This window comes from Prunus persica, chromosome G6 (genome assembly GCF_000346465.2).
Source record: "Prunus persica cultivar Lovell chromosome G6, Prunus_persica_NCBIv2, whole genome shotgun sequence".
Lineage (NCBI taxonomy): Eukaryota > Viridiplantae > Streptophyta > Magnoliopsida > Rosales > Rosaceae > Prunus > Prunus persica.
Genome location: NC_034014.1, coordinates 6,967,619 through 6,993,045, shown reverse-complemented (window position 1 = coordinate 6,993,045; position 25,427 = coordinate 6,967,619). Strand labels below are relative to the sequence as shown.

Genomic DNA, 25,427 nt, shown 5'->3' with positions numbered 1-25,427 from the left:
GTGCCTCTAATTATAAGGGTTTAGATTTAGAGGAAGAAAATCGAAAGAAGATCGAAAATTGAACTCTTATTATAGAAGTATAGTTATAAAATGTACACTCTACTTTTTTGCGCATTTTATATGGATAGTGTTATTTTGTTAACATTTGAGTGTATGGTTTGCTAAGAATGTTATTTTGGCATTAGATTATAGGGTTTACTTCATTCTCCTGCCTTTGTGTTTGTGTGTAAGGTTTGCCAATTTCATAAGTGTATAAACGACAACTCCTGTTTAGATAAGCTTTCGTTTTGTAGCTCATGAGTGGTCAGTCTTTTATGTTTTTTTAATATGAAAGTGGCAAATAGGTCCCTATGCCGAGGTAATAATTTACAAACATTAGTGCATTATCTCATAATAAAAAAATTAAAAAATAAATAGAAAACGATGAATTTCATTAACGACTTTTGTTTTGTTTTGGGTTTATGCAATGAAAAGAATTCAACACTTGACTTAGCCTAATCTTAAACTAGATTTTCACCCACCATTCACCACTTTAACCAACCCTAAAAGGGACCTAATTTTGCACGAAAGTTTTTGAATGAAATCATTCCTTAATTAAAAGTAGATCGGTTCCATTTGCATAAACTCATTATGAGTTTGTGAAGTTTATCTTCTCTCCTTGTGAGAGTGTCTAGTTTCAATTTTGCTTTATGTTGTTGATGCCTAGTATTCAAACCTATTGGCTTTATGCAATAGATGTGTTTTTGCTTTTCTATTGGAGGAATAATTTATTGTCTAAATGAATGATGTTATTGTATACCCGTCTTCCATCTGTATTGGCCTTTGTAGCTAGTCGCTTTTTATGACTAAATACTATTTTTTTTTCATTAAAAAAAATTCAAATATCATAAGTCTAATAGTTATGCAAGGAACTTGTAACTCAAATAATTAAAAGCAATTAATCATTCTTAGAAAAATTAGCCATATCTGAAATATATATATATATATATACATTTGGCCATTTAAATGTGTGACAAACACAATGTTTTCTAGAGGGAGTTTGTAGTTTAAGTGATTAAAAATATTTATATATCTTCGCATTCGTGGTTTTGTGTTTAATTTTCCATCCCCAAGTATCACTTATAACAAAAAGAAACAATGAATTGAGTTTGATAATACACATATCAGCCAACCAATTTTAAATTGAAAACTTCAAGGTTGCACTTAACCAGCCAATTTATCCTTCCTCCTTGTTATTTCGTCCTTGATCATTACGTCTTTAAGTATGTAGGTTGAAGATTATGCTTAATTGTAGTAATGTGAATTAGTAGTTTTTATTGATGTGTATGTTTTTTATGTGTGTGAATCATGCACATGCATGCATAAAAAACTAAGTACGGGCTGCCGACCAAACAAGAATAGAAACGTGTCAAAAGCAAAACTCTTTAGTAAACCATTATCCAATGGTTGATTACAAATCAAAACCGTGCTCTTGTAATTTTCAGTAAGAGCCGCGTGAAACTTTTCCTAATGTAATCTTCAAAATGTTGGAAAAGCATGTGGTTGAAGTTGGTCAAATCTGGACGGTATAGTCTGAAAATATTTTATGGCAAATCTATGATTAAGATTGGTCAAATCACGTGGTTAGACACAGAAAACAAAGTCAACTATTTGGACACAGTCAATGAGGCGGCGTTTACTGAAAAAAATGAACGGACGTAGATATTTGGCACAGTAAAGTACAATGAGCCCAGCTGTAGCCAATGAAAGCCATACAATCTCATCAAAGTGTAAAAAGACATTTAAGGACCAAAGCAATCATTGCCTTTTTTCTTTATGTTATTATTGAAGTTTCCAAATGACACAAGTACAAAACATTAGTCTTGAAATAAGTCCTTGCTACTCATTACAAATATGCTGCAACCATTTGGAGGGTACGATTGAAGAAAAGAAAATAAGAGGGGTACTAACATAACTTCTTCTTTTTTTTTTCTTTTTCTTTTTTTATAAATATTTTGGTTTGGAAATTGGTCAACCCCGAATTCCACTCATTTGTTTCTAAATTATAAGATTTATGTTCGCATACGGTAAATCTTGATCATTTGATAAAAACTAATATGATAAATGGTATAAATTTATAAGCAGACAACATATGTATTTTTCATACCAAACTAATTTGACAAGAAAACATTTCTTGATGTAGAGTTACAACTTGTTAATATGAAAGTAAAGTAAATGACATGCGGCTTGAGATTTTTATTTAATGACACATATGAAGGGTAAGTACTTTGTTAAGATACAAACAGTGACGAAGCCATGAATTTTTTAGGCAATAAGTAATATTAAAAGGTTAAATTTAAAAGCTCCAAAACAAAATTTGATAACCAAATACCCTTATGTGAAGTAAACGCATAAGTAATTCGTAATCGAAATTCAACTTCTTATTTTAATTTTCATTACCGATTAGTAAACATACGAGAGTTAATTAACAAGGTTTGAAGGAATTGACAGACAATATTATTTAGATGCAGATAAAAACACAAGTGTATCTATATATATATATAAAGCAAATGGGAGAGAATGGTGAAACAATCAAAATATCAGAAAATGTCATTGGTTAATGCAAATTATTAATTAAATGAGGATAATATGATAAATTCACAATTTTTCATATTAAAAAAAAGCAGACAACGAATCTTATTTTTATGAAACACAACTACCTATTATCTTTTTTAATTCTAAAATGAAACTAAAATTTTCTTAAAAAAATTTCTCGCAAACCCAGAAGTACGTCCGAAGAGTCTAATATATATAAAATGAGACAAAATCCAGTTTATTTTTCTTATCTTTAATTTTATTTTGTGGATGGGAGAGATGGGCATGAGAATGGGTCCATCGGAAAAAACAGCTATTATACTTTACTTAACGGTTCTTCTCATTCTGTGCGTTGTCAGAAAATCCAAGTGGTTTTCATGCACCCAAAAGCCTCACTGACACAACCTGCATCCACCGATGCACGCCACAACCTTGACACTAATAATCTTCTGACACGCGTCCCCTTAGGTGGTCCCCACTCCATGTGGCGTACCTGCACCTGCACCACACCAGATATTTATATTTTGGCTAAAACTATTTCCATCATAGTTTTCTATCTCTTGGATCACAGGAGTCTAAGAAATTGTGGTCACTCACTGTTGGATATAACATCCAACGGTTCAAAAAAGTTTCTTAAAAAGAGTGCAAGGGTGAGTGAACTGTTGAATTTACATCCAACGGTGAATGACCACAAATCTCTTGGATTCCTGTAGTCTAAAAGATTGCGACTGTAAACTCATAATATTAATTAGAGATAACATTACAAATCATCCACTTAAGTTATAACGACGTGACAATGTGATTGTCTCATACTAAAAAATTTCTCATAAGATTATCATATTATGAGGCATAAACTCGAATTATCTATTAATCAATTCTTTCCTATTCTTGGATTAGAACTTGTAGTGTTAAGAATGAACAACCGTCTATTTCTTATGAACTAGTCAAGATTGTATGTATCACTCAGATATGAATTTTGGTTATTTTTCTTGAAATAAATTCATAAAAATTGTGCACAAATGAAGGCTTGATGTAACTTTTTTGAGTATCGAAGTGTTTAATGACATGGCGACGTGCTAGTACGAATATATGTAAATTATTAATGATGGTGTTGTTATCCTCTTATATTCGGTTCCTTTGGCATGCGTTATTAGCTTTCTTGTTTTAGAAATTGTAGTCGGTTTAAGCTTTTGCCTTTTTGGCTATCTTCTTTCTGTTTCAGTTGTATCATCTAATACACAAATTAAATTCCGGCTTCATCTACTAAAGATACAGTGGGGGTAGGGGACCCAGCATAACGCTGATGTAAATTTATTTATTTATTTATTGGTAAGTGCTGTTGGAAAATAATGGTGGGTGGTTGAAATTGAAAATAAAAACAAAACTAATTAAAGAAAGAATATTAAATGAGTCAAATAAAATCAAATGACAGGCTTGCACACCCCAAAACCTTGTTGTCATCTCATCTCTCACCATTTCCCGGCGACTATTTTTGTCATTTTGCATGGCCATTCGATATTCATCGCCATCTTCGTAACAAAACCCACGTGTTCTTTGGTGTGCTTTGCTTTCAGGCTTTGAGCTTTCACACGCACAAAAAGAAAGAGTCCACAGAGAGAGAGAGAGAGAGAGAGAGAGAGAGAGAGAGAGAGAGAGAGAGATGCGTGTGGAATAATCTGAGTATGAAAGAAAGACAAAGAGAGTACAGGGAGACGTGACGAATCTGATGTGTGCTTTGTTGGTTTAATAAGTCTCTAATAACAATAATAATTAACCTTCTAAGTCAAAAAGCAAACTTAATTATAAATTAAGTAAGTTCCCAGCAGCCTAGTGGACAATAATTTTGGAGTATAGCTTGAAAAGAGAAAGTAGTTGGTAGAGACATGGAGAGAGAGAGAGAGAGAGAGAGAGAGAGAGAGAGAGAGAGAGAGGTCTTTAATATGAATGATATGACCCATTACTAGTTGTCTGTTTCTGAATAATCCTTGCTTGTCAAAAACCATAGCCTAAACCCTACACATTCACTATAGCTCCACTTGATTTATGAGATTCCCTGGAAAATTATTAAGCGCATCTGATTCACTATGTGCTATGTTTATGTGGTGCATCAAATCCACCCGGAATATAATGTCCCGGGTCCTGTGTTCAACATCTAGGGTTTAGGGTTTTGATATTCGCACACCACATCAACATGCTACATGGTGTATTACATACGTATATAATATGCTTATTCCCTGATATTATAGTAAGCTGAGATTATGCACACATGAGAATGGATTTATCATCCACAGTTTTGGTTAGGTGTATTGCGAATCCATATAATATGCTTATTCCCTGATATTATAGTAGACTGAGATTATGCACACACGAGAATGGATTTATCATCCACAGTTTTGGTGAGAATATCAAGGGAATGGATTCAGATACTACACAGTATGAGCTTCATGAACTTCACATGATGAAAACAAGAAAAACCAGAGGTTGAAGAACCTGCGAATCACTTACCACACGGAAGCCAAAGAATCAACTCATGGCAGAAAACACAATTGAGAAAACGGTTCACGGTTCTGTTTTTCATTCAGATGCTCAACAAACATTTGCTAAATATGTGTACAAGGGCCGGATGTAGTATAAGTTTTTCTCACCACATTGTGACAATTCAAAAACCCGCAAATACCGAGACAAATTTTGCAACTTGAAAACCAAAATTGGAAAGCCAAACCCATCTTGCCTCCTTCTGGCCATGGGAGGCTGTGTTCCAGTATTCCAGAAAAGTTCGTTTGAGACTTATTTCGGTCACAATTTACCTCCCTTGCAGATCAGATAGCAAGGCCAAGGGCAGGCTGTGTTTCAGTCTTCCAGAAAAGTTCCTTTGAGACTTGTTTTTGTCACGATTTACCCCCCTTGCAGATCAGATAGCAAGTCCAAAGAGAAAGAAAGGAAAGGAACAAAACCTAAGTTTTCTACTGTACAATAAACAAAGCCAACCTAAACAGTCTAGTCACTATGGGTTATGCTACTATCATCTTTCGTCCCATTAGATTCTTCTCGCAAACTCTTGCGCTTGCACCAACATGAATACTGAGGTATCGACCCATCATCTCCAATAACCCAAGTATGCTCCGCAACAGCCTCTAATGTCAACCTCATGTTTGGGTCTGCACAAGATATAATTCGATAATCATGAAAGGTACCATGGAAAAAATTGAAGGGAAAAAGAAGGACACGGAGAAGAAAAAGGGTGACAGACTTGCAGACAAGAAAAGAAGCTCTTCTTGTAAATCAAAATAATTAATGTCACCAACCTTTGCAAAGAAGCCCTTCTAGTAAATTTTTCAACTGTGGGGTCATATCATCTGGAAGTACTAAAGGGTTATTAACAATCTGCAAAGAGAAAATTCCAATAAATATGTTATAGGTACACCATAAATACCAGGCTTAAAGTATGACATAAGTAACGGTTTTCAACAGCAATACTGGTGATTTCTGTACCTTATCATATGTATCCTGCAGTGTGTCTCCAAGGAACGGGTATTGTCCCAATACCAGACAGTACAAAGTAACCCCTACTGCCCATGTGTCAGCAGCTCTACCACGATAGGTTAGCCCTGTTGATCAGAAGAAAATAAATGTACAGTACTTATTTCCTGTGTAACTAAACCATATAGTATATATGTTGGGGCAATAATCTGAACTTTATTCAAATCCAATCCTCAAAATCTTCTTAAACTGGATTCATTATACAGAAAAAGTCGGCCTTTATATGAATCAATAATTATAATATATGCAATCACATACATATGAATAATTAGCCTTCTAACAACCAAAAAATACAATAAAACTACATATATTTGCTTATGGAATAACACAGAACAAACACCTATTTACGTGCTTGGACCCAAATGTAACTTGGGAAAGCTGGAACATCAACCAATAGGATGTGCCCTGGGGTATAAAAATTAGACGGGGTGTGTACTGAAAATTCACATTCGTATCACATTGGGATATTTTGTTATTATGGAATGAACTCATTTGCAGATTCCTATTCAATATTAATGTGTCAAATTCAGACTCCTAATCAAGTTTGATGTGTCAACTCAGACTCTTATTCAAGTCCAGATTTGAATCTAGTAGACACTGATCAAGCACCAAATCTGGCCCATTTATATCTCACAGCACAGCAAATAGATTTTTTCAATATCCAGGAACTTCCACCTGTGTTCTTAAGTAGGAGGATGTTCCCTTAGGTCCAAAGGCCACTGGAAAATCTACTAGCACATTTTTCCATCTTGCAAAGAAAATAGAACATATCTTATCAAACAGAATGAAAATCTAACCTAAACAACATTCAGGTGCAGTGAAAACAGGAGTCCCCGGGGATCGGCGCAGCTCGTCATTTTCATCCTGCAGATGAAGCCAATACAACACATTATTTGTAACTGAAAACTAAAACTATTAATGCGCCGAAAAACATTTAAACAAAAGTCAGAAAGAACTAAAGCGATATAAGAAGAAAAGTAACTTATTGCTCTGAAGGTGGTACAAATTTCAGCAGTTAGATTACCTCAAAAACCTGGCTGACACTAAAATCCCCTATCTTCACTGTACCATTACGACTAACCAACAGATTATCAGGTTTGATATCACCGTGCACTATGTTCTGTTTTCAAAGGAAACACAAGAAAATCACCACAGTGATAATGGAAACCAATCAGTGTACGTTAAAGGAAGCTAGATTGCATATAAAGGGAAACAGCTGTAGTGCCCCATGGACTATGGGTGGTCCTGTTTTCTGAGATATATTCCAAACTGTTGTTATGCATTTACAAACAAGTGGACATCAATCTTAACAATCAACGCATTTTAAAATAAATAATAAATGGTTTTCATGATCAAATAGCACAATGAACACCAACTACCTAAAATAAATATGCTCTAAAGCAGATATTAAATAATAAAAAATCTTCGTAGAGCAGGTACTAAATTCAATTCTCATCGTGCAAACAAAGGTGAGTTGGCTTGATTGCATTGGTTATAGAAGCAGCTCAAGCCAAATAGAAAGCACATTACAACTCATCAATCATATGCACATTTTAGATGGGGATTATATTTGAGTTCTCCTAGACACAGAACATTACTATTTCATCTCTACACTAGAGAACTAATCATTCGCAGAAAAATTTAAATCAAAATCGCTTCTTCATGTGTAACAAGTGCATGTGTTGATCAATACAATGTATGGCCAGCCAGATCATAAGGACCAAAGTGATTTCCTTTACAAAATGTATCCCCATCAAAAGCAAAGAAAACAATACAGAAGTAATGAGAGAGTTCAGCCAAGCATACTAAACCAAACTTTAAAGATCATACATGAGCATGCAGGTACATCAGCCCAGAAACTATATCCCGCAAGTACTTTCTTGCAGTACATTCTCCTATGCCGCCTGGTGGACCAGAACCCTCACAGACCCATTTGCCTTCAACATATTCAAGAACTGAAACAAGAAAAGGAAAAGAAAAAGAAAAACTTGCAGTCAAGCATGGGCCAAACCAAATGGTACTTGAAAATATTCAACACTAAAGCATCAAGATTTATTTATTATTAAAATTAGTCGATAGTTCCTTGCCAATTTTTTTTTCAACAAAGAATATAATCCTTTTCCTTTTCAGTTATATATGTCCCTTTATCTAATAGACTTTGTAAAGTTATGTCTCCTTTAATGACTCACATGCTTATTTTTATGCATGATTGTATCAATTTGAAAAAGTACCAATAAAACCATTGTAATTGTCTACCTACTAAACACAATAATCAAAACGTCATCCTTCCACTCAAAGTAATAAACAGTAGTATCACGTCATTCTTTTTCTTTGTATCTTTTTTTCTTCTCAAACTTTAAAATAGCATAACATTCATTGATTTTCCCATAAAACTTGATACTTTTGAAAATAAAATTAAATATCAGACAAATGAGGATAGTGTACCTGTTCTGTATGTATGGAACATATAAACTATCCTGATGTGAAAAAACGAATTATGTTGCATCAGGATGATCTCAGGCAATTTGTAATTGAATTTTGTTTTCTAGATAATTATATACTTATTATGTGTCTAATTTGATAAATCTCAACAAATGTTTTCCGAAAGATAGAAATTTTATGAAAGTCAAACACATGGAATGAAAGTATTAACACTTCAAGATTCGAAAGAAAAAAATGCAGAGAAAAAAGAAGACATGAAAGTGGTGTCCTTTAATTTTGGTAAGAGGATAATATTTTTTCACTTGTAAGCGTGTTTGATTGGGCTCTCCTTTGAATTTCCCTTTCTCTATTTGGGATAAGTTTGAAAAGGCATCATGATTGCAGAATCAAGCAAATAAGTTTAAAATGTGTAGAGAGAGAGAGAGAGAGAGAGAGAGAGAGAGAGAGAGAGAGAGAGATAAATACCCATGTAGAAATGATCTATGTCTGGGTCGTCAATCACCTCAATGAGATTAACTATGTTAGGATGGTGCAACATTTTCATAATATGAACCTGTACGGTAAAGGAATATATATATTAGTGAACATTCATCTAATAGAGCGGGAAAAAAATAAGTTGATATGCCTAAGTAATCTGCCATAAATATGAAAGGGGAAAAAGAAAGTATAACAAGCAGTAGGGTCTAGTAAAGTGGAATATGAAGCCTGGTTGGACCACTATAACAAAAAAGTATAATGCAGAACCAGGAGATACAAGAGGTCTATTCTCAAGATGTTGCTCGCCTGAATAAACTGATATGATACTGAAAAATAAAGGGCAAAAGCCACTAGAAAGGATAATACAACGACAAGGCAACTGATTAAGAGTTTCCATCCAGGAAATGAACACTCACACACACTCACAAAGACAAAAAACACATACCTCACGAAGAACATCTGTCATAGCTGTCTCTGAAGGTGCAACTCGGAGCTTTAATAAATGAGACTTATGAAAGGCCTGCAAAAATTCAACTCATGTAACCTTTAAAAATAATAATAAACAAACTCATACAGTAACACAACCAAACCTCCACCATAAACATACCAAGAAAACACTGAAGATTAAACCATCCTTTATCTAAATAAATTAGAGTTACAAAGATATCATAAATCAGAAGTGATTTACATAAAGTGTATTGCAATTTCCTAGGAGCAGGAAGATCACTTTTCATGACTAGAGTTCTCTCTTTCATCCAAACCACTGAAGCCACTAATTTAACACAAAGAAAAACTACCTTAATTGCATAATGCTGTCCATCTACAAGGCTTCGATACAGAACCTGTAGCACATGCAAGACAAAAAAAGTAATGAAACATTTCCAGTAAGCAGTAAAAAACAGAAGAAAAAAAAAACATCAGTATTTCACCCGGAAAATAAAGAGTTCAGTGATAAAATTACCACTTTTCCATAGCTGCCTGCACCAATTTTACACTCACGAACATACTCATTGACCATCTTATTCCCATTTTCATCCTGAAAGGCATGCAAAAAAGTATAACTGGTATGAGAAATGAATTTCAAAGTGGAAAATGCAATTGGCTTCCCCCACCCGCACTCCCCGAAAAAATGAATTTCAAAGAGGAAATGAATACATAACTCGTCTTCAAATTAATTGCATTAAAAACCTAGCACTAAAGTTTACCATTAATGACAGTATAAAATTCACAATACCGAACTCCCAGAAATCATCACTGGCAGAAAGCTCACTTATTTAGTAATAAAAAACGAGGTCAGATCTTGCAACTCCATGCCAACCATATCATATGTCATACAAGTGTGCTGAATGTGTGATGCAAATTTTGGGTGGCTTACTAGACAAATAAAAATTGATGGCTTCCATCATAAATATTAACCAAGCCATACTCAATTCAATGACTACTACACACTGTACTAAAACCTATAAGATAACACAACTAAACACTTCAGAACAAAAAGAAATAAATTATTTTACCTTGTACCCTACAAAATAAAAATGAAAAATTTACCTCTGTGCGAATGCATTTGTGGGTCTCCTTCACAGGGACCTGCCTACAAATCATTCCAATCTGTTCCCTGAAGTGTAAAATCTCTTCAGAACGATTGCCACAGATTTGTGGCTCACTTTCATCAGCATGAGTAGTTCTTGTAACCTCACCATTATATGAACCATCATCCTCATCTTCTATATCTTCGTCCAACAACAGCTCCTGGGAAAGGTGATTATTAAAGCCATAATTGGGCCTTGTTTTCCGTTTGGGTTTTCTAATGAAACCAAAGCAACTGCAGCAGCCCATCATTTTCGCAAGTGAGCAACTCTTAAGGAACATTAGAAACTCAATATTTCTAGTAGTTACTATAGCTCCCAAAAACAAACCAAATGTAACCTGCAAAATAACATACCAAATAATTTCAAAAATTATAAATTTCACAACACATACATAATATATATATGTAAACACACACACAAATACGTGCATATGTAAAGTTACTTGAACATATTAGCCTGACAAACTTCATCTAAAACACAAAACAAGAATTTCAGAGAGAAAGGTCCTGCTTTAACCATCAAGCCGTTTCTGCATATATACACTAAGCAAAAGCCAAACCATTCTTGTAGAATTTCTTATTAATTTTTTTCTTTCTAATATGTACATTCAAATTTCTTCATGTTAAACTAAATAGTAATTCATAACACAGGAAAGTCTAACATTATCAACTACAATTTTACAACTGGGGTTTTGGCAGCGGATGCAAACCTGAGTTTACAGAGGGAGAGGAGAGGGCTTCAAGCCCAATTGAGCTCTGCTATTCAAGTGGATGCCACTCAGCCAAATGAAATAAACAGCTCGCAATATTGAAGCCATCACGATTCAAACCCAGCATCGCGATGACTCCAGTTTATATAACCACTAATGCAGGCTGTAACCCACACCGCCCCAACCAACGATACGTTGACCCTGTCCTGAAATACGTACACAAACACAGAGAATTTTAATAAACTAACAAAAAAATTAAACAATTTAACAAAATAGCACTCCCAATTAAAAATATATATAAACATAGCTAAAATTTACAAAAGGACAGCTTTGCGTGGAACTCTCAGACCACATCAAGAACCTACGACAACGACATAGCTTTTTAAAAATAAAAAAAAAACCAATTTGCACCAATTATATTTAAACACAAATCTGGGTGCCGTACCTCAAATTCAAGGAGAAGGAGACGTGATTTCAAAATCCCAATCTTTCCCACACCACAACAAATTAACCCAGTTTGAAGAATCAAAATTTGAATTTTTTTTCTTTAAAAAAAACCCTAATTTGGACTCAAGGATGGTGCGATTGCAACATTCATAATGAATTAAAAACCAAGCCCCCGAGATTGTGAGATGGCGAATACCTGAGAAGGAGAGGAGTCCGAAACGGAAGCCCTAGAACGGTGCAATCGGGAGAATTTAATCCCAGGGTTGGGAGAAGGGATTTGAAAGAAACCTGAGGGTAGGGGAGCAAATTGGGAAATTTATTTGGTATGAAAGTTGGGTTAATTGGGGAATGTGCATATATAGCAGGGGCAAAAGCGGAAAAAGAAAAGTGAATTTGCGGGAAAAGCGCTTCCGAAGAAGCAGTGGGGGTTTGGGGGAGGTTAGCCAGATAAAAATGGTTGCTTTGCTTGTCGTTCATTTGGGGGTAGGAGAAAGTGGAATGGTAGGTGGGTAGGCGCGTGACCGTTTTATGTCATTTCATTTGGGGTGAGGTGTTGGGATTGGAAGTTTGGAAAGTACACTTCTTTGACAAACGACAATCGACCCCAAAAAAGAAAACTCCTTTTTTAAGAAAAAAGAGTTTATGGGATGTCATGTTACAATTTCACTCAAATCATTGATTTAGATTATGTATATTAATTCATCTCATTCGATTTTCATCCATGTCAATTTTTATGCCATTTCAAGTATCATGTTAGATATGAGAAAAAATTGTATGAGACGTGACGTAGATTATATAGTAACTCAACCTCATGAGATTTTTAGAGCCTTAGGCTTGATGTTACTAATCCAAATGTTATTATATAGACAAATGGTATTCATGGACATGGTTGATATTTCAAAGATCTATAATAATATTAATAAATAAATACACGTGTTATAATATGAATATATTTGTAACACCACACAACAGTGTACATATCTCATCGAAAAATTGCTCCAAATTTATACTCTCATTTTCCCTTTCACTCTCCCTACCTTTTCTCACTATTTTGCAGTAACTTCCTCGTAAATACGTCTATAATGCATAGCATGTGTGGAGGAGATTCCTAATTTTTATAAAGGGAATAATTATTAGTGCTCCATCCATTAACTTACTACCCAATTTGATGGTATGAAACAATGCATTAGGGGAGCACGAATAATGCTCCCATAAAAGAAAGTTATTAAAACTTTAATAAAGTATGAGAGGTAAGCATATTTTGCTAATTTTCAAGTGATGGCATTTAGATTGAAAAAAATACCATCACAAGGCCGATTGTGCAAGAAAACCGACCGACACTTTTGATTTTTATGGACCAAGTGACACCTACGATTGTCGAGGCGGTTTTGTAAATCTAGACTCGATAGCATATTGAACATATGACATATATATAATGAGTTAATTTAATATATATTTTTTGTTGATGCGAAAAAGTGGTTTAACACGTGTTTCGTCAACTTAGTTCAATTATCCCTTCGGAAGGTCGCTGTCCTCGGTAGGTGGTCCACTCTGGAGGGTAAGTACCTGCAAAAGGATAAGTTCGGTAAATCCTTGGGGTACCGGTGGGGTACCGGCCGAAGGCTCTCCGATGCTTAAGTAAGTACGGATTTAGTAAGGTTAACTGACAGATCACACAATAGCGTACCGTTAGTTCTGATCCCTTCCTTTTGGAGATATGGGTCTCCTTATATAGATCTTGGGAGGTGTGAGCTGTGCTCATAATTCCGATGTGGGACTCCAGACATGGATTGTGAACATGACACGTGTCTGATGGTTAAGAGGCCAAAATACACGGCTTCGGTGGGGAGCATGCCGAAGGGGTTCTGAGGTCAATATCGATCCTGTCCACGTGTTTGGTGATGAAAGGCCGTTCATTACGGCATAAACATTTTTAATAATAGTTGTATTCATTAGATTAATCAAATGACAAGGATTTAAGGATTGAGATTAATCCTAGCCGCCATTAATATCATTCACTCTTTATTTGCAAGTCACACACTGACAAGTATCTGAAGGATGCACGTTGCATTCATCACACATAAAGTTATATTTTTCACATACATACACTTGCTTATGTGCAACTTACATAAATGCCAACACAACAGATAGTTAACTCTCAACTAAATTTTTCATGACACTTTGTTAACTTTTAAAAAGACACTTAACGTAAAGGACCACTAGTGTAGTAATTTGGAGTATTTACTCCCTCAGGCAAGGTCTTGGGTTCGAGTCCTAGCATCCGTGTTGTGTGTGTGAGTTTAATATGCTATCGCCCCTTTCAATAGAACAGGACCTCAAAAAGGACACTTAACACGTTGCTTGTTGACTATTCCTAATTTACATTATTATGTACAATGCCCCGTAAATTTTAATTTAAATAGTACGAAAATAGTGGAGTGAGAAATCTCTATATAATAAGATGTACAAAATTAGAAAAGGGGCATAAGGAGAACGCTACATATATAAAAGTTTCTTGGAATAATGAAATCATCGATGAACCCAAAATCAATTAGTTTAGATACATCAAGTCCAATGCTAAACCTTGATAATATAGAATCATGACCTAACCCTAATGCCGCTTCATATACGACAAGTCCTCGGGGGAAAAAAAAAAAAAAAAAACTTCAAGAACTACCAGTCGTTTAGTTTATTTGGAATAGTTCGTAACTAATACCAAACAAATTACTTTTGACAATGGCATTTTAATTCAAGTGGGCCCAGGGTTGCCCTGCACAATTACTTTGACAAATTGTGGGTTAGGATAAAACGTAACAAAATGGGCCCACTCAATAATCTAAGACTATTTCTTTTCTGTTCCACTTGATAGGTAAATTTCGCTATCAAATTGATGAGGACAGCGAAAAAGGTAACTGAACAGATTTGGATAAAATATTTTTTTAAACAAAAATAACTATCAGTTAGGTGTAAAATGACCAATAATTAGTCACAGTTTAAGTCGTTGGCATTTCAATTTTGACAAATTTATTCATGTATTGTTTGCAGTCAAGTCCATAACATAAGTTTCGTTCGAGGTGTTAATATGTAACCACTATTATGAAGACACTTTTTTTTTTCCTTCTTCAAAATTCGTAATCAAATAAAAAATCGTCTATTCTTCTTAATATTATTAGAGCATTCGCAGTGAGGAAAGTGTAAATTCTGAAGTGCAAAGACACTTTTATATCTCTTTTACACCTCCGGGAGATGCAAGAGATGCAAATATCATTTTTACTCCAATGAATTGGATGCAAATTCAAAAATGTTTGTATTAATTCGTTTTTTGTGTTAAAAAAATTTATGTTAATTTTGTGTGTCTTAGGTTTAATTATTTTTTCTAAACAAATCGACCAAAAAATTTAAAATTTAAAGATATAATTTCATTTAATATGATGTAAATAAAATTAATTTGAACCGTCGACTTTGATATGAATTTATTGTTCAACATTGATCAGTGAAGTTGTTAGTTTCATATTTCAATTTGAATGAAATCTGCCTATACATTAGGAGAAATTATAGAATAGTACGGTATCACCATGTCACCTCGTGATATTCCCATTCAAAATTTGTCACGTATTACATTATTATAAAAATAAATAAAATTATTTATACAGCTAGATTTAAAAATCTATTTTTACATTTTCAAGTTAAAAAATAAAAGAACTGGAAAAAGTAGCCACCCTAATTAACAACCACCTTTCTCACAGAGAATGCCCTCCACCATTACTGACTACCATGGACGTCGCTCATCTTTGTTTATTCCCATATTTCATATTTCTTCACCTCAATTTATCAATACAACCTTAAACATGAAGGGATGCTTGAGAATCTAGCAGACCTAATAATTGCACATAGGCCTCTCTCTCAATTTAGGGTTCAACGAAATATATTGAGGATTTGGAAGGAGGTGGGTTTATGGTTTTTAGGGATCTGTTGAACCCTTAGTCTTGCAAGGCCAATAATATACAGTTTCGAAGGTCAAGAAGTCTAAAATCTTCTAATAGATTTCCATGGCAGGCAGTTGTGGTAGGGAGTTGTCGTTCAGGGAGGTGATTGCTTGGCTTATTATTTTTATTTATTTAAAGTTTTCTAATTTTAAAGATAAAAATAAGGGTTAAATTCAGCTTGTAAAAATTTAGACAAGTGACAAATTTTGAATGAAAGTATCACGAGATGATGTAGTGATACCATATCATTCTATAATTGCTCATACATTAGAGAGTTGTGGGAGAAGAACATTGTACATTTGCATCATTTTAATAACTTCCCCATTTTAATAAATCTTAGCCACGCCCTGGGCCCACCATTTTAATAACTTCCCCATATTTTAGGCAGCTTTCTTCTCCTTTCTATTTTGGCTTTTCTGTGGAACCCATTTGGTTATGTGTAAAATTAGATGTATATTTGCATCTTTTTTCCCATCTCACGGCTGTGATGTACATTTACAGCCGTATACACCTCCCCATTATAAGACATTATGACAACTAAATGTGTATATTTAACATACACCTCTATATAAACCTTACCACTGTGAATGCTCTTAGAGTTGTAGGACTTGATTTCTTCTTAACAGATGTTCAATTAGGACATATTCAATGCAAGAACCCAATATTTGGACGCAAATTCAAATTATGGATCCTCTGATTGTGAACTGTAAAGCATAAAATGCATTGGTATATTTTCTTAAAAAATACGATAAAAAAATTTGGCCACTACATAATATTTTAATAATATTATTATTTTTATATGTAGTCTTTTCATAAGAATACATGAGAACGACAACTAGGATATGTGAATAAAAATGTATATTAGTTGTGAGTATGTATATGTATAATAGACGAATTATACATTTATTTTTAAAGTTACAAAATTTTCATATTATGAGAAATATACATAAACAAAAATATTTATAAAAAAATACATACATATATAATATGCGTATTTACTAACTATGTTATAAATATCCATTCATTATTTTGCTCTAATATGGAGGAATGAATTTTCTTTTAAGTCATAAGCCATGAAGGGAACAAGATGAGGTTCACAAACTTGCACCTACCCACCTTTCCAAATTCCCATCTACCACACCACCCCACCCTCCCCCGCCCCCCGCCACCTACTCGTCTATTGGAACAAAATACACATTGATAAGCTATCCTTTTGCCTTTATTTGACTTTTAGTCCTTTATTTGACTTTTAGCCCAAGATAAGATCCTAGTTAATGTGTATGTTGTTCCTCATGAGTTCCATTTTGCTGAAATATGGGCTTGAAATATGTGAGTGTGAGTGGGTTTTGCCCTTGTTGGGCCTTATAAGTTGACCCATGTATTATAACCATGGCCGGAATCTGGGCTTGCCTAACTCCCTCCTTATTGAGTCTGCTTAAGAAGAATTAGGCCGGGGCTTGTTGGCCCATGGTGTACCAGATTTTTCATGTGCCGAAGATAGCAGTGGAATTGTTCGTGCCAAATTTGAAAAATAAATGGTGTTTTTGAGGGCAAAATGGTGTTGGCTGTAGGTCAAAACTGAGGGCTGCTTTTTCAATATTCAAATTATAGGAGGAAGTGAATCTTGTGGTACAATATTTTCCTTGTCATAACATGGGTCAAATTGGCACAATTTCATATTTATAGAATACCTAACTGGCAAAAATGGTATTTTTCAATGCATAATTGATAACCCTCGCATCCTTTTGAATATTGAGTGATGTTATTTCCATTCCCATTAAATTCTGAAAAAAATAGAACCATCATATTTTCATCCACGGTTATTTCTAAAATACTCTAAATATATCAATTAAACCAATTTACTCATAAACACTATTCTCATTCTCCCACCCCTCAAATCTTGAGGTTGGGTAATATTGCGCATATTGCAAAAGTATGATGAAGGATTTAATATGAGCTACTTGGTTATTGGCATGTTCTCTTCATTGACATACAACACTTCTAAAGACTTCAGAAGTTCTCCCTTCTTCTACGAAGCACCCTTTAGGGTATGATATTTTTCTAATGTGGAATCTTGAGTCCTAATAGATCTCATCCGTTAGTAAATTTAGATGGATGTATGATATGTTTACTAATTAGGAATTGAATTCCACATATGGAGGATTCCTGCGTTTACTTCACGTCAAAGAATTGAAAAGTAAGTGGGGCCTACACAAAATTATGAAGGAATTCAATTTTTGGATGGGAAGTGGTATTCTAATTTTTGGAGAACTAGCCCATTAAGAATTCATTTTTTTTATCCATTATATCCTCACACAATTTTAAAAATTCCAAATTTGTCATCTACTTTAACCTAACAATGAGAACATTTTAGTAATTAGTTCACTCCTACTCCAATTCCATATAATTTAGTAAACAACTTCAATAGGAATTTAGAATCTAACTCCCCTTAATCCATATGGGTTAGTAAACAACTTTAATAGGAATCTGGAATCTAATTCTCATCAATCCAACTCCTCCTCAATTCAATTCATCTTCAATTCAATTCCTCCTAATCTAATTACGGATTAATAAACATGCCAGTAATGTATAAAAGCTGTTGAAAGGTTCATTTGCAAATTACTAAGGGAATGATAAAAGATAAAAAAGTATAATAGTGTTATAAATGCAGATGTTATGGATGGTTACTCATAATAATATCTCTCATTTGAAGCGAAGGGTGGAGTAATTTTTGTATGTCTCGAGTACATTAGTTGGTTGGTGTACAAACATCCAATACACACGAGACATGTGAAAATATTCTCCAATACACGTAGGACATAAAAATAAAAAAATTTCCACGTGTCCCATGGATGGTACACCAGCCTGGAACATACAAAAATTATGTTAAACCCAACGTGACACTTTTAGCATCTAGAAAAAAATAAAAAAGCCTCACTCCAACCGAAATGTTAAATCCTACGTGACATAACATTTATCTCTCATGTTGTTATATTTTGGCTCAATTTACCTCTTAAATCTACTTTTCGTATTTATGTATTAACAAGGTGTCACCATGATGCATTGCACATTTGTTGGTTGTGTTCATGGTTGTAGTTGTTCCTTCTTTTCTTTCAATTTTTTTTTTTTTGGGTCTTAATTACTCTATTGTTCTTTGAAAAATAATTTTGCAGTCGAAAGTCATTTTGACTCAGTTCACCAAATAAATCAACCTTTGGTGTTCCACTTTATTTCATATTGTTGTTGAGGCCTAAAAAATCCAAGGCCGGACCTAAATATATTTCTAGCCTAGTACGACACCTAACTTGGGAAGAAACCCGACTTAGGCATGCAAGAGTTAGTTATACGTGCTTGCACACGTGCCACACCAAGCAAATAAGCAACACGCCACGCTACAAGCTTAAGTGGGCCCAAGCTACGCGAATGCCTAGGGCTTGTTGACCGGGTTGTGTTATGAATGGTTACGAGTATTCATAAGGCCCATTGATGGTCCAAGGAGTGAAAGTTTTGGGCTGCTTGGGAGCACCAAAACTCAAGCACATTCCTTGAGCCCAAACATATGGATAAGCATGAGAGAGATAACATAATAGCCCATCACCTCAAGAAAAGGCCCAAACATCTTAGAAAATATCCAATAGCCATAGCCCACAACACTTGAAAATATCCCACATTAGTCAAAATATCCAGCACATTGTCAAAACCAAGGCAAACCCACGTGAACACAAGTTGCTTCTAGCACCTTGTCAAAACCAAGGCAAACCCATATGCACAGGTTGCTGGAAGTAAATCACCTTTTGAGTAGCATTCTTACCCATTTTTTCCTCTGCAAGTTTTGGTGAGAAAACAAGAAGGAAAAGTGAGTGGTGCCTCACCCATATGGAGAAGTCCAGCTGCATGAAGGTCTTGGAACTCCAAAAAGCTTCGTGCCTACATGCTCAGGCTGGGAAAGTTTCACCAAATAAGATGGAATGGAAGAAAGTGAAGGAAAATGGGAGAGGATGGCTTGATAAAATTGAGTATTCCAGCACCTATAAAGAAAGACACCTTCCACCCTTCAATTGGATGCTCTTGTCTTCCATCTTCTTCCACTCTTTCTCATAAACACATCTAGAGAGATCAAGCATCACCTCTCACCTCTGGAACCTTTCAATTTCAAGCCATGTTCTTCCATTGCTTCCCTTTTTCTCTTCTGTCAAGCCACTCAAGAGCTTGAAACTTTCGTCAAGCTGTCGAAAACTTGCTTAAGCCACTCATTCCTCTTCCTTCATTCTTTCCTCTCTTCCTTCAACAAATCCTCTCAAAACTCCTTCTCCCTCTTACTTCGAGCCTCTGTTTCTCATAGGAAACCCAAGCCTTTTCTCTCTCATGCTAAACTCATGAATGCTCAGCTCCCGTGCCACAAGCTTCTCATGCCAAGCCATAATATTTATCTGTAAGCAACTGTTGGTTTTGTTGGTGAAGGAAGCCAATGTGTTTCCTAAGGCTCCACGAACCTTTTGAAGCACTCTTGGGGTCTGATTCTCGAACTTAGACACAAGGGGCAATTTCACCCATTTGCCATTTACGGCAGTCTAGGCCCATCTGTAGCTGCCGGAACGAAAAAGCCCCCACAATTGTCAAGTCTATTAAATAGGACCCACAAATGACTTTGAATAGAAAATTTAAAAGACTCAATAATAAAGTGTAAAGTGCAACACAATAAGTCGATTTAAGAGGTAAATTGAGCCAAAATACCCTTAGATAGAAAGGATGGAGACCTAAGGGACATTCGAACCTTAGGCCTTTAAGTTTTTAGGAACAATAGTCACATAACTTATACTCGAGTCACATTTTTGGTCATTTTATTATTATTAAAGAGTTGCAATTTCATTCAAACTAAAAATCTGCTTACAAATAGCAGAGAAAATAAGATGTGAAAAGCAAAGTGGTCTCGTTAAAACATTACCATAAAAATTCCGATGAAAAAAATCCAGTCAAGAAAAAAGAGTAATACAACATCCAACCATTACAAAAAAGAATTTTAAAAAACAATTGACTACCCATATCCTCTAGATCAAGTGCCAACAACAGCACATTCTGGTCATTGAATTTACAAAATGTGTGTTATATTTCCGTTAGGACCAGTGCTAACGAAAATTGAGTTGACTAGGAGTCTACACCACCTAAAAACCTTCTAACAACAAATTTGTGTTTTTTTTGTTTTTTGTTTTTTCTTCTTTTAATGTTTGGAATTTTGGATCCGTAGAATCCTAATGAGATCATCCTGATTCACAATTTTATATTCCTTTATATAATAATAAAAATGGCAAAAAGTGGAGCCTATGAGGAAACGAGTGTGTTCAATCGCTTTACGACTCTCTCTCTCTCCCTCTTCCGTCTCCAAGAGTAAGCGCTCTGTTCTATCGTTGGCCCCAAGTAGTCTGTGAGGCTTTGAGCACACCATGGCCCTCGTCGGCGTGCTTGCTTTACAGGGGTCTTTCAACGAACACATAGCAGGCAACCCCTTTTCCTCTCTCTCTCTCTCTCTCTCTCTCTCTCTCTCTCTCTCTCTCTTGTGGGATATGTATTTCTATATTGTTCCAAATGTTAACTGGAATTTGGTGTCTGTGGTTGTGTGTTGTAGCGCTGAGAAGGCTTGGGGTGAAAGGCGTGGAGATAAGGAAACCAGAGCAGCTTGAAACCGTGGCTTCCCTTATTATCCCTGGAGGAGAGAGCACCACCATGGCTAAGCTCGCTGAGTACCACAATCTGGTCTCTCTCTCTCTATCTCCCTCTATCTCTCTGCGCTTTTGTTGATTTATTAGTGCTTTTTTGCTTTGTTTCTTGTTGGTTTAATATGAAAATGACTTCTATAGAACTTCAGTAAAAAATGGTATAGTTTTGTTTTTGAGTGGTGTAATTTGTATATTTTTGTTGGGAGATTCGGTTAAATGTGAATTAGAGAAAAGGTGGTCTTTACTATAAACCATGTTTGAACTATTTTGGCTTGCTTCTTTGTGCTAAAAAAAGCAAACGAAAGGAAAACAAAGAAATATACTATAGCCTTTTTTGAATTTGATTAACAAGCAATGAACGTGGCTAAATGTACCCACCAATTTTTATTTTCTATTTCTGAAAAAGAGGAATTTTGCTAATTTTTTGTATATGCTCTACTTGTTTATATTCTCTAATGTATTTTGACTTGCCAAATTTAGGAATTCTGACATTTTCTTCAGTGTCATATTTGATTGTGACGTATTTAGTTTATTGACAGTTTCCTGCTTTGCGTGAGTTTGTCAAAATGGGGAAGCCTGTTTGGGGAACCTGTGCAGGGCTTATCTTCTTAGCAAACAAAGCTACAGGTTCATTTTCTTTCTATCTTTTCTTTTATGAATCCTTAAGTTATTGGTATTTCATTTTTAATTTTTCTTCATCAATAGAATTAAAGCAGCAGTATTTTTTTTTTGAGTATTAAGTTGAGTGGCATGTGTTTTCAGGACAGAAAATAGGAGGACAGGAACTTATTGGAGGCCTAGATTGCACTGTCCACAGGAACTTCTTTGGCAGTCAGGTAATGCGCTGACTTCTGTATTCTCAACTTAAACAGGCTTATCAAAATAGATAAGCCATAAGCAGAAAAAAATGAGACACCCGTTGCATTGGTAAGTGTGTCCGTATTTAACATGGTAAATAGTCCTAAAGTTCTTGAATTTGGAATGTTCATAAAAGAAGAGCTGTACAGGGCACATAGTATGAAGTTTGAATGGTTTGATTGTGTTTGCAGTTCATTTCTGTTACCTGAAGTGTCATCTGTCTACTATTTATTTCTATACTTAGTTTATTGGAATGGTGGATGTTGTTATTCTAGATTTCTAATGTTACATTCATGTTATCTTGAAAGTTTTCCACACTACATTTAGCGAATTCCATTGGACCTGTTACTTGAAAGCTTTATTAGATTATGATGCAATATAAACTGTCTAAAATAAACTAATTTCATAAATCACATCACTATGTCTTGTGTAAAGAAAAACATCACTTTTTTTAATCTAACAAGTGAAGTGCTTGTTGTTTTACTAGCTTACTAGCACAGAAACATTTAAAAAAGAAAGGAAAAAAAAAATGCATAAAAACTTTATAAATTTGTGTAAGCTGTAATTTGTACTTCAGAGGGTTAATTATCAGGAAGAAGATCATGGAGCTAATGGAATACGAATTTGACCCTACATGATTATAACTCAGGTTTTAATGTTAAAGAAAGGAATAAAAAAGAAAAAAAGGGATGTTAGGAACTGTGGATTATTAGGGAGCTATCTGTTGTAAATTGTAATATGTCAGTTTATTTGATGTTGGGGTTCTTGAGTTGTCTGTCTGTTATTAATTTTGTTTTTCTAAAATAAATTACAGATTCGAAGCTTTGAGGCAGAACTTGCAGTACCAGAGCTTGCCGCTAAGGAAGGTGGTCCTGAAGTATTTCGTGGAGTTTTCATCCGTGCTCCTGCTATCCTTGACGTAGGGCCAGAAGTTAAAGTGCTGGCTGATTATCTTGTCCCGTCTAATGAGGCGTTGGATTCAAATTCTGCTGTTGAAGCACAAGAGGTTTGTGGTTCTTTCTTCTGTCTGTAGAAATTTTTACTGGCTATAATGCTATATAATCAGTCTGTAGTCAAGGACTCGTTGGTTTCTTTTAGATCGGTAGCTTTATTTGCTTCTTCAAAGACCATATTTCCTTGCAAACCGTAAATCATCGAATTATGTAAGAGATGGGTAAATTCAACCAGCTTTGCTCAGTGGATTTGGCAATTCTATTTTTGTGGATAGGGTAGATAATATTAGAACGTAATTCATTAAAAAGGTAATTAGTTTGGACGTTTATGATAGTGAAGCAAATGATGGTCAAAAGTACAATTTGATATATGAGAACCAGTCAATTTCTTGTGGTCTGGTCTTAAATTTATGCCTATGATTAAAAGCTGTTGAATACAATCAGACTGATACTTTGATGTGTTCATGAGGATGGGACTATTTTAGCAATGCTCATCTGCAATTAGTTACCTGGCATCTGATCTTGTAGAAATGTCATCTAGCTTAGTTTTTGGGCGCTTAAAAAACAACCACTCACAAACCCGGTTGTGTCATGTGTTTATAAGACAACTTATTTTTTAGATAATTAGATTTTGCACTGAAATCTATTGTCAGGAGCACTGCTTCTGTTCTGGGGTGCAAATATGCAGTTTATTGCTATGAAAAACTATAGCACCATTCATCGACTATGATTTACCAGTGGTGACGGTGATGTACCACTGGAATATATTAGTTATGTTTCACCTTCTTTTGTTGCTTTTTCTTATTAGCTTTGTATATTTCAGGAGAATACTGGGTCTGAGAAGAAAGTGATTGTAGCAGTTAGACAAAGGAATCTGTTGGCGACTGCCTTCCATCCTGAACTGACAGCAGACACTCGATGGTAATTACGTATATTCTGTTGGAGTGGATCTAATTTCTTCTAAATTAGACACGAGGTTCTAAATATTTGTTCGCGCAGGCATAGTTACTTCTTGAAGATGGCAACTGAAACTGGAGAAGAGGCCTCCAGTAGCATTGTTGCTGTTGGAGCAGATCTGAATCTTGACCAACAACCAAAGATTGACCTCCCTATATTTCAATAGTGCCAGTGAGAGAACTGAGATAAGGCGTGTTTCCTGCATTTTTGAAATTATTTACTTTTACCAGTCGGTTTTTTCCTTTACTGATGTTCATGTATGACATCTGTTAAAGGTTTTTGATCGTCAACAAGTATTCTTTCTGGTAATTGGTTTAGTTTTAAGGCAGATAACCAGTTCTGCGTTTCAGACTGTATATAAATTATATACGAACAATATTTTGTTTCTCTAGTCAGATGTGAATTACCATTTTGCATTTCTCAAGTGTGCTTAATTGCGAATGCTTGCTAGTACAACAAAATTGGGAGTACTTCATATATGATGTTTTACAGTTTCAATGAAGTCGAAATGAAATCAATGCTTTGGATAGATGTGTAGAACGTACCAGCACCACACTTGACACGTCGCGTGAAGAGAGATAGGAACAAGGGGTTGCATTGGGCCACGCCCTGCAGCCAGGCCAGTCAGGGCATGCTCTTCTGATCTTATTTTTCTCGTGATCCCCAATTCCTCTTCTCTTCTAAAATCCTTTCTAATGTCTAAGTTCTCATTACTTGTTCAACATCACAAGGATAAGAAGAGTGCAAGTGAAACCCAGCACTTGGGATATGGGCCAATCTTACCCTCAACTGTGTTAAAAAAATACGCATCAATTGCGAAACATGTTTAACACCTGTGTGATACGTCAGTGAGATTTGAACTCAGTATCTTATCTAATAAAGGGTAAAACATAACATCATACAACATGACATGACACATGACGTCAAATTTACGAATGAATTTGAGTTTATATTTCTAGACACGATAAGTTGAGAAGTCATGTTTGAGTTCAGAATAACTTCACAACAACAAAATATTGCCTGGTGACGCAAATGCACAAGCCGATTAGGTTTGTGTCCATGACTTCCAAGTTCCAAAGGTCCATCCATACATGCTCAATTGTGCATAACAAGCCCTGAGATTAAATGGCTTCATCCGCCATTTTCTATTTTTGATACACAAGTTGAGCTGGTATCTTCAA

At 35.1% G+C, this 25,427-nt stretch overlaps 2 protein-coding genes across 3 annotated transcripts; one reads left to right on the top strand and one right to left on the bottom strand.

Annotated features, from left to right (window-relative positions):
- On the bottom strand, positions 5,121–12,250 carry LOC18772720 (serine/threonine-protein kinase GRIK1). Of its 2 annotated transcripts, none has more exons than XM_020566297.1 (13): positions 11,975–12,250; positions 11,332–11,537; positions 10,582–10,959; positions 9,995–10,069; positions 9,831–9,875; positions 9,479–9,553; positions 9,022–9,109; positions 7,945–8,069; positions 7,139–7,234; positions 6,912–6,978; positions 6,067–6,182; positions 5,880–5,958; positions 5,121–5,732 (listed from the first exon to the last, which is right to left on the bottom strand). In XM_020566297.1, exons 3-13 carry the CDS (start codon positions 10,900–10,902, stop codon positions 5,572–5,574), a joined length of 1,248 nt encoding a protein of 415 aa, XP_020421886.1. In that variant the 5' UTR covers positions 10,903–10,959; positions 11,332–11,537; positions 11,975–12,250; the 3' UTR covers positions 5,121–5,571. The 2 variants fall into 2 exon arrangements, with proteins under 2 accessions (XP_020421886.1, XP_020421887.1); XM_020566298.1 differs by lacking the exon at positions 11,975–12,250 and adding an exon at positions 11,777–11,919.
- LOC18775539 (probable pyridoxal 5'-phosphate synthase subunit PDX2) lies at positions 21,068–24,698 on the top strand. Its single transcript, XM_007205706.2, has 7 exons — positions 21,068–21,260; positions 21,388–21,515; positions 22,018–22,105; positions 22,241–22,314; positions 23,151–23,342; positions 24,113–24,210; positions 24,289–24,698. The coding sequence occupies exons 1-7, from the start codon at positions 21,206–21,208 to the stop codon at positions 24,410–24,412; spliced, it is 759 nt and encodes a 252-aa protein (XP_007205768.1). The 5' UTR covers positions 21,068–21,205; the 3' UTR covers positions 24,413–24,698.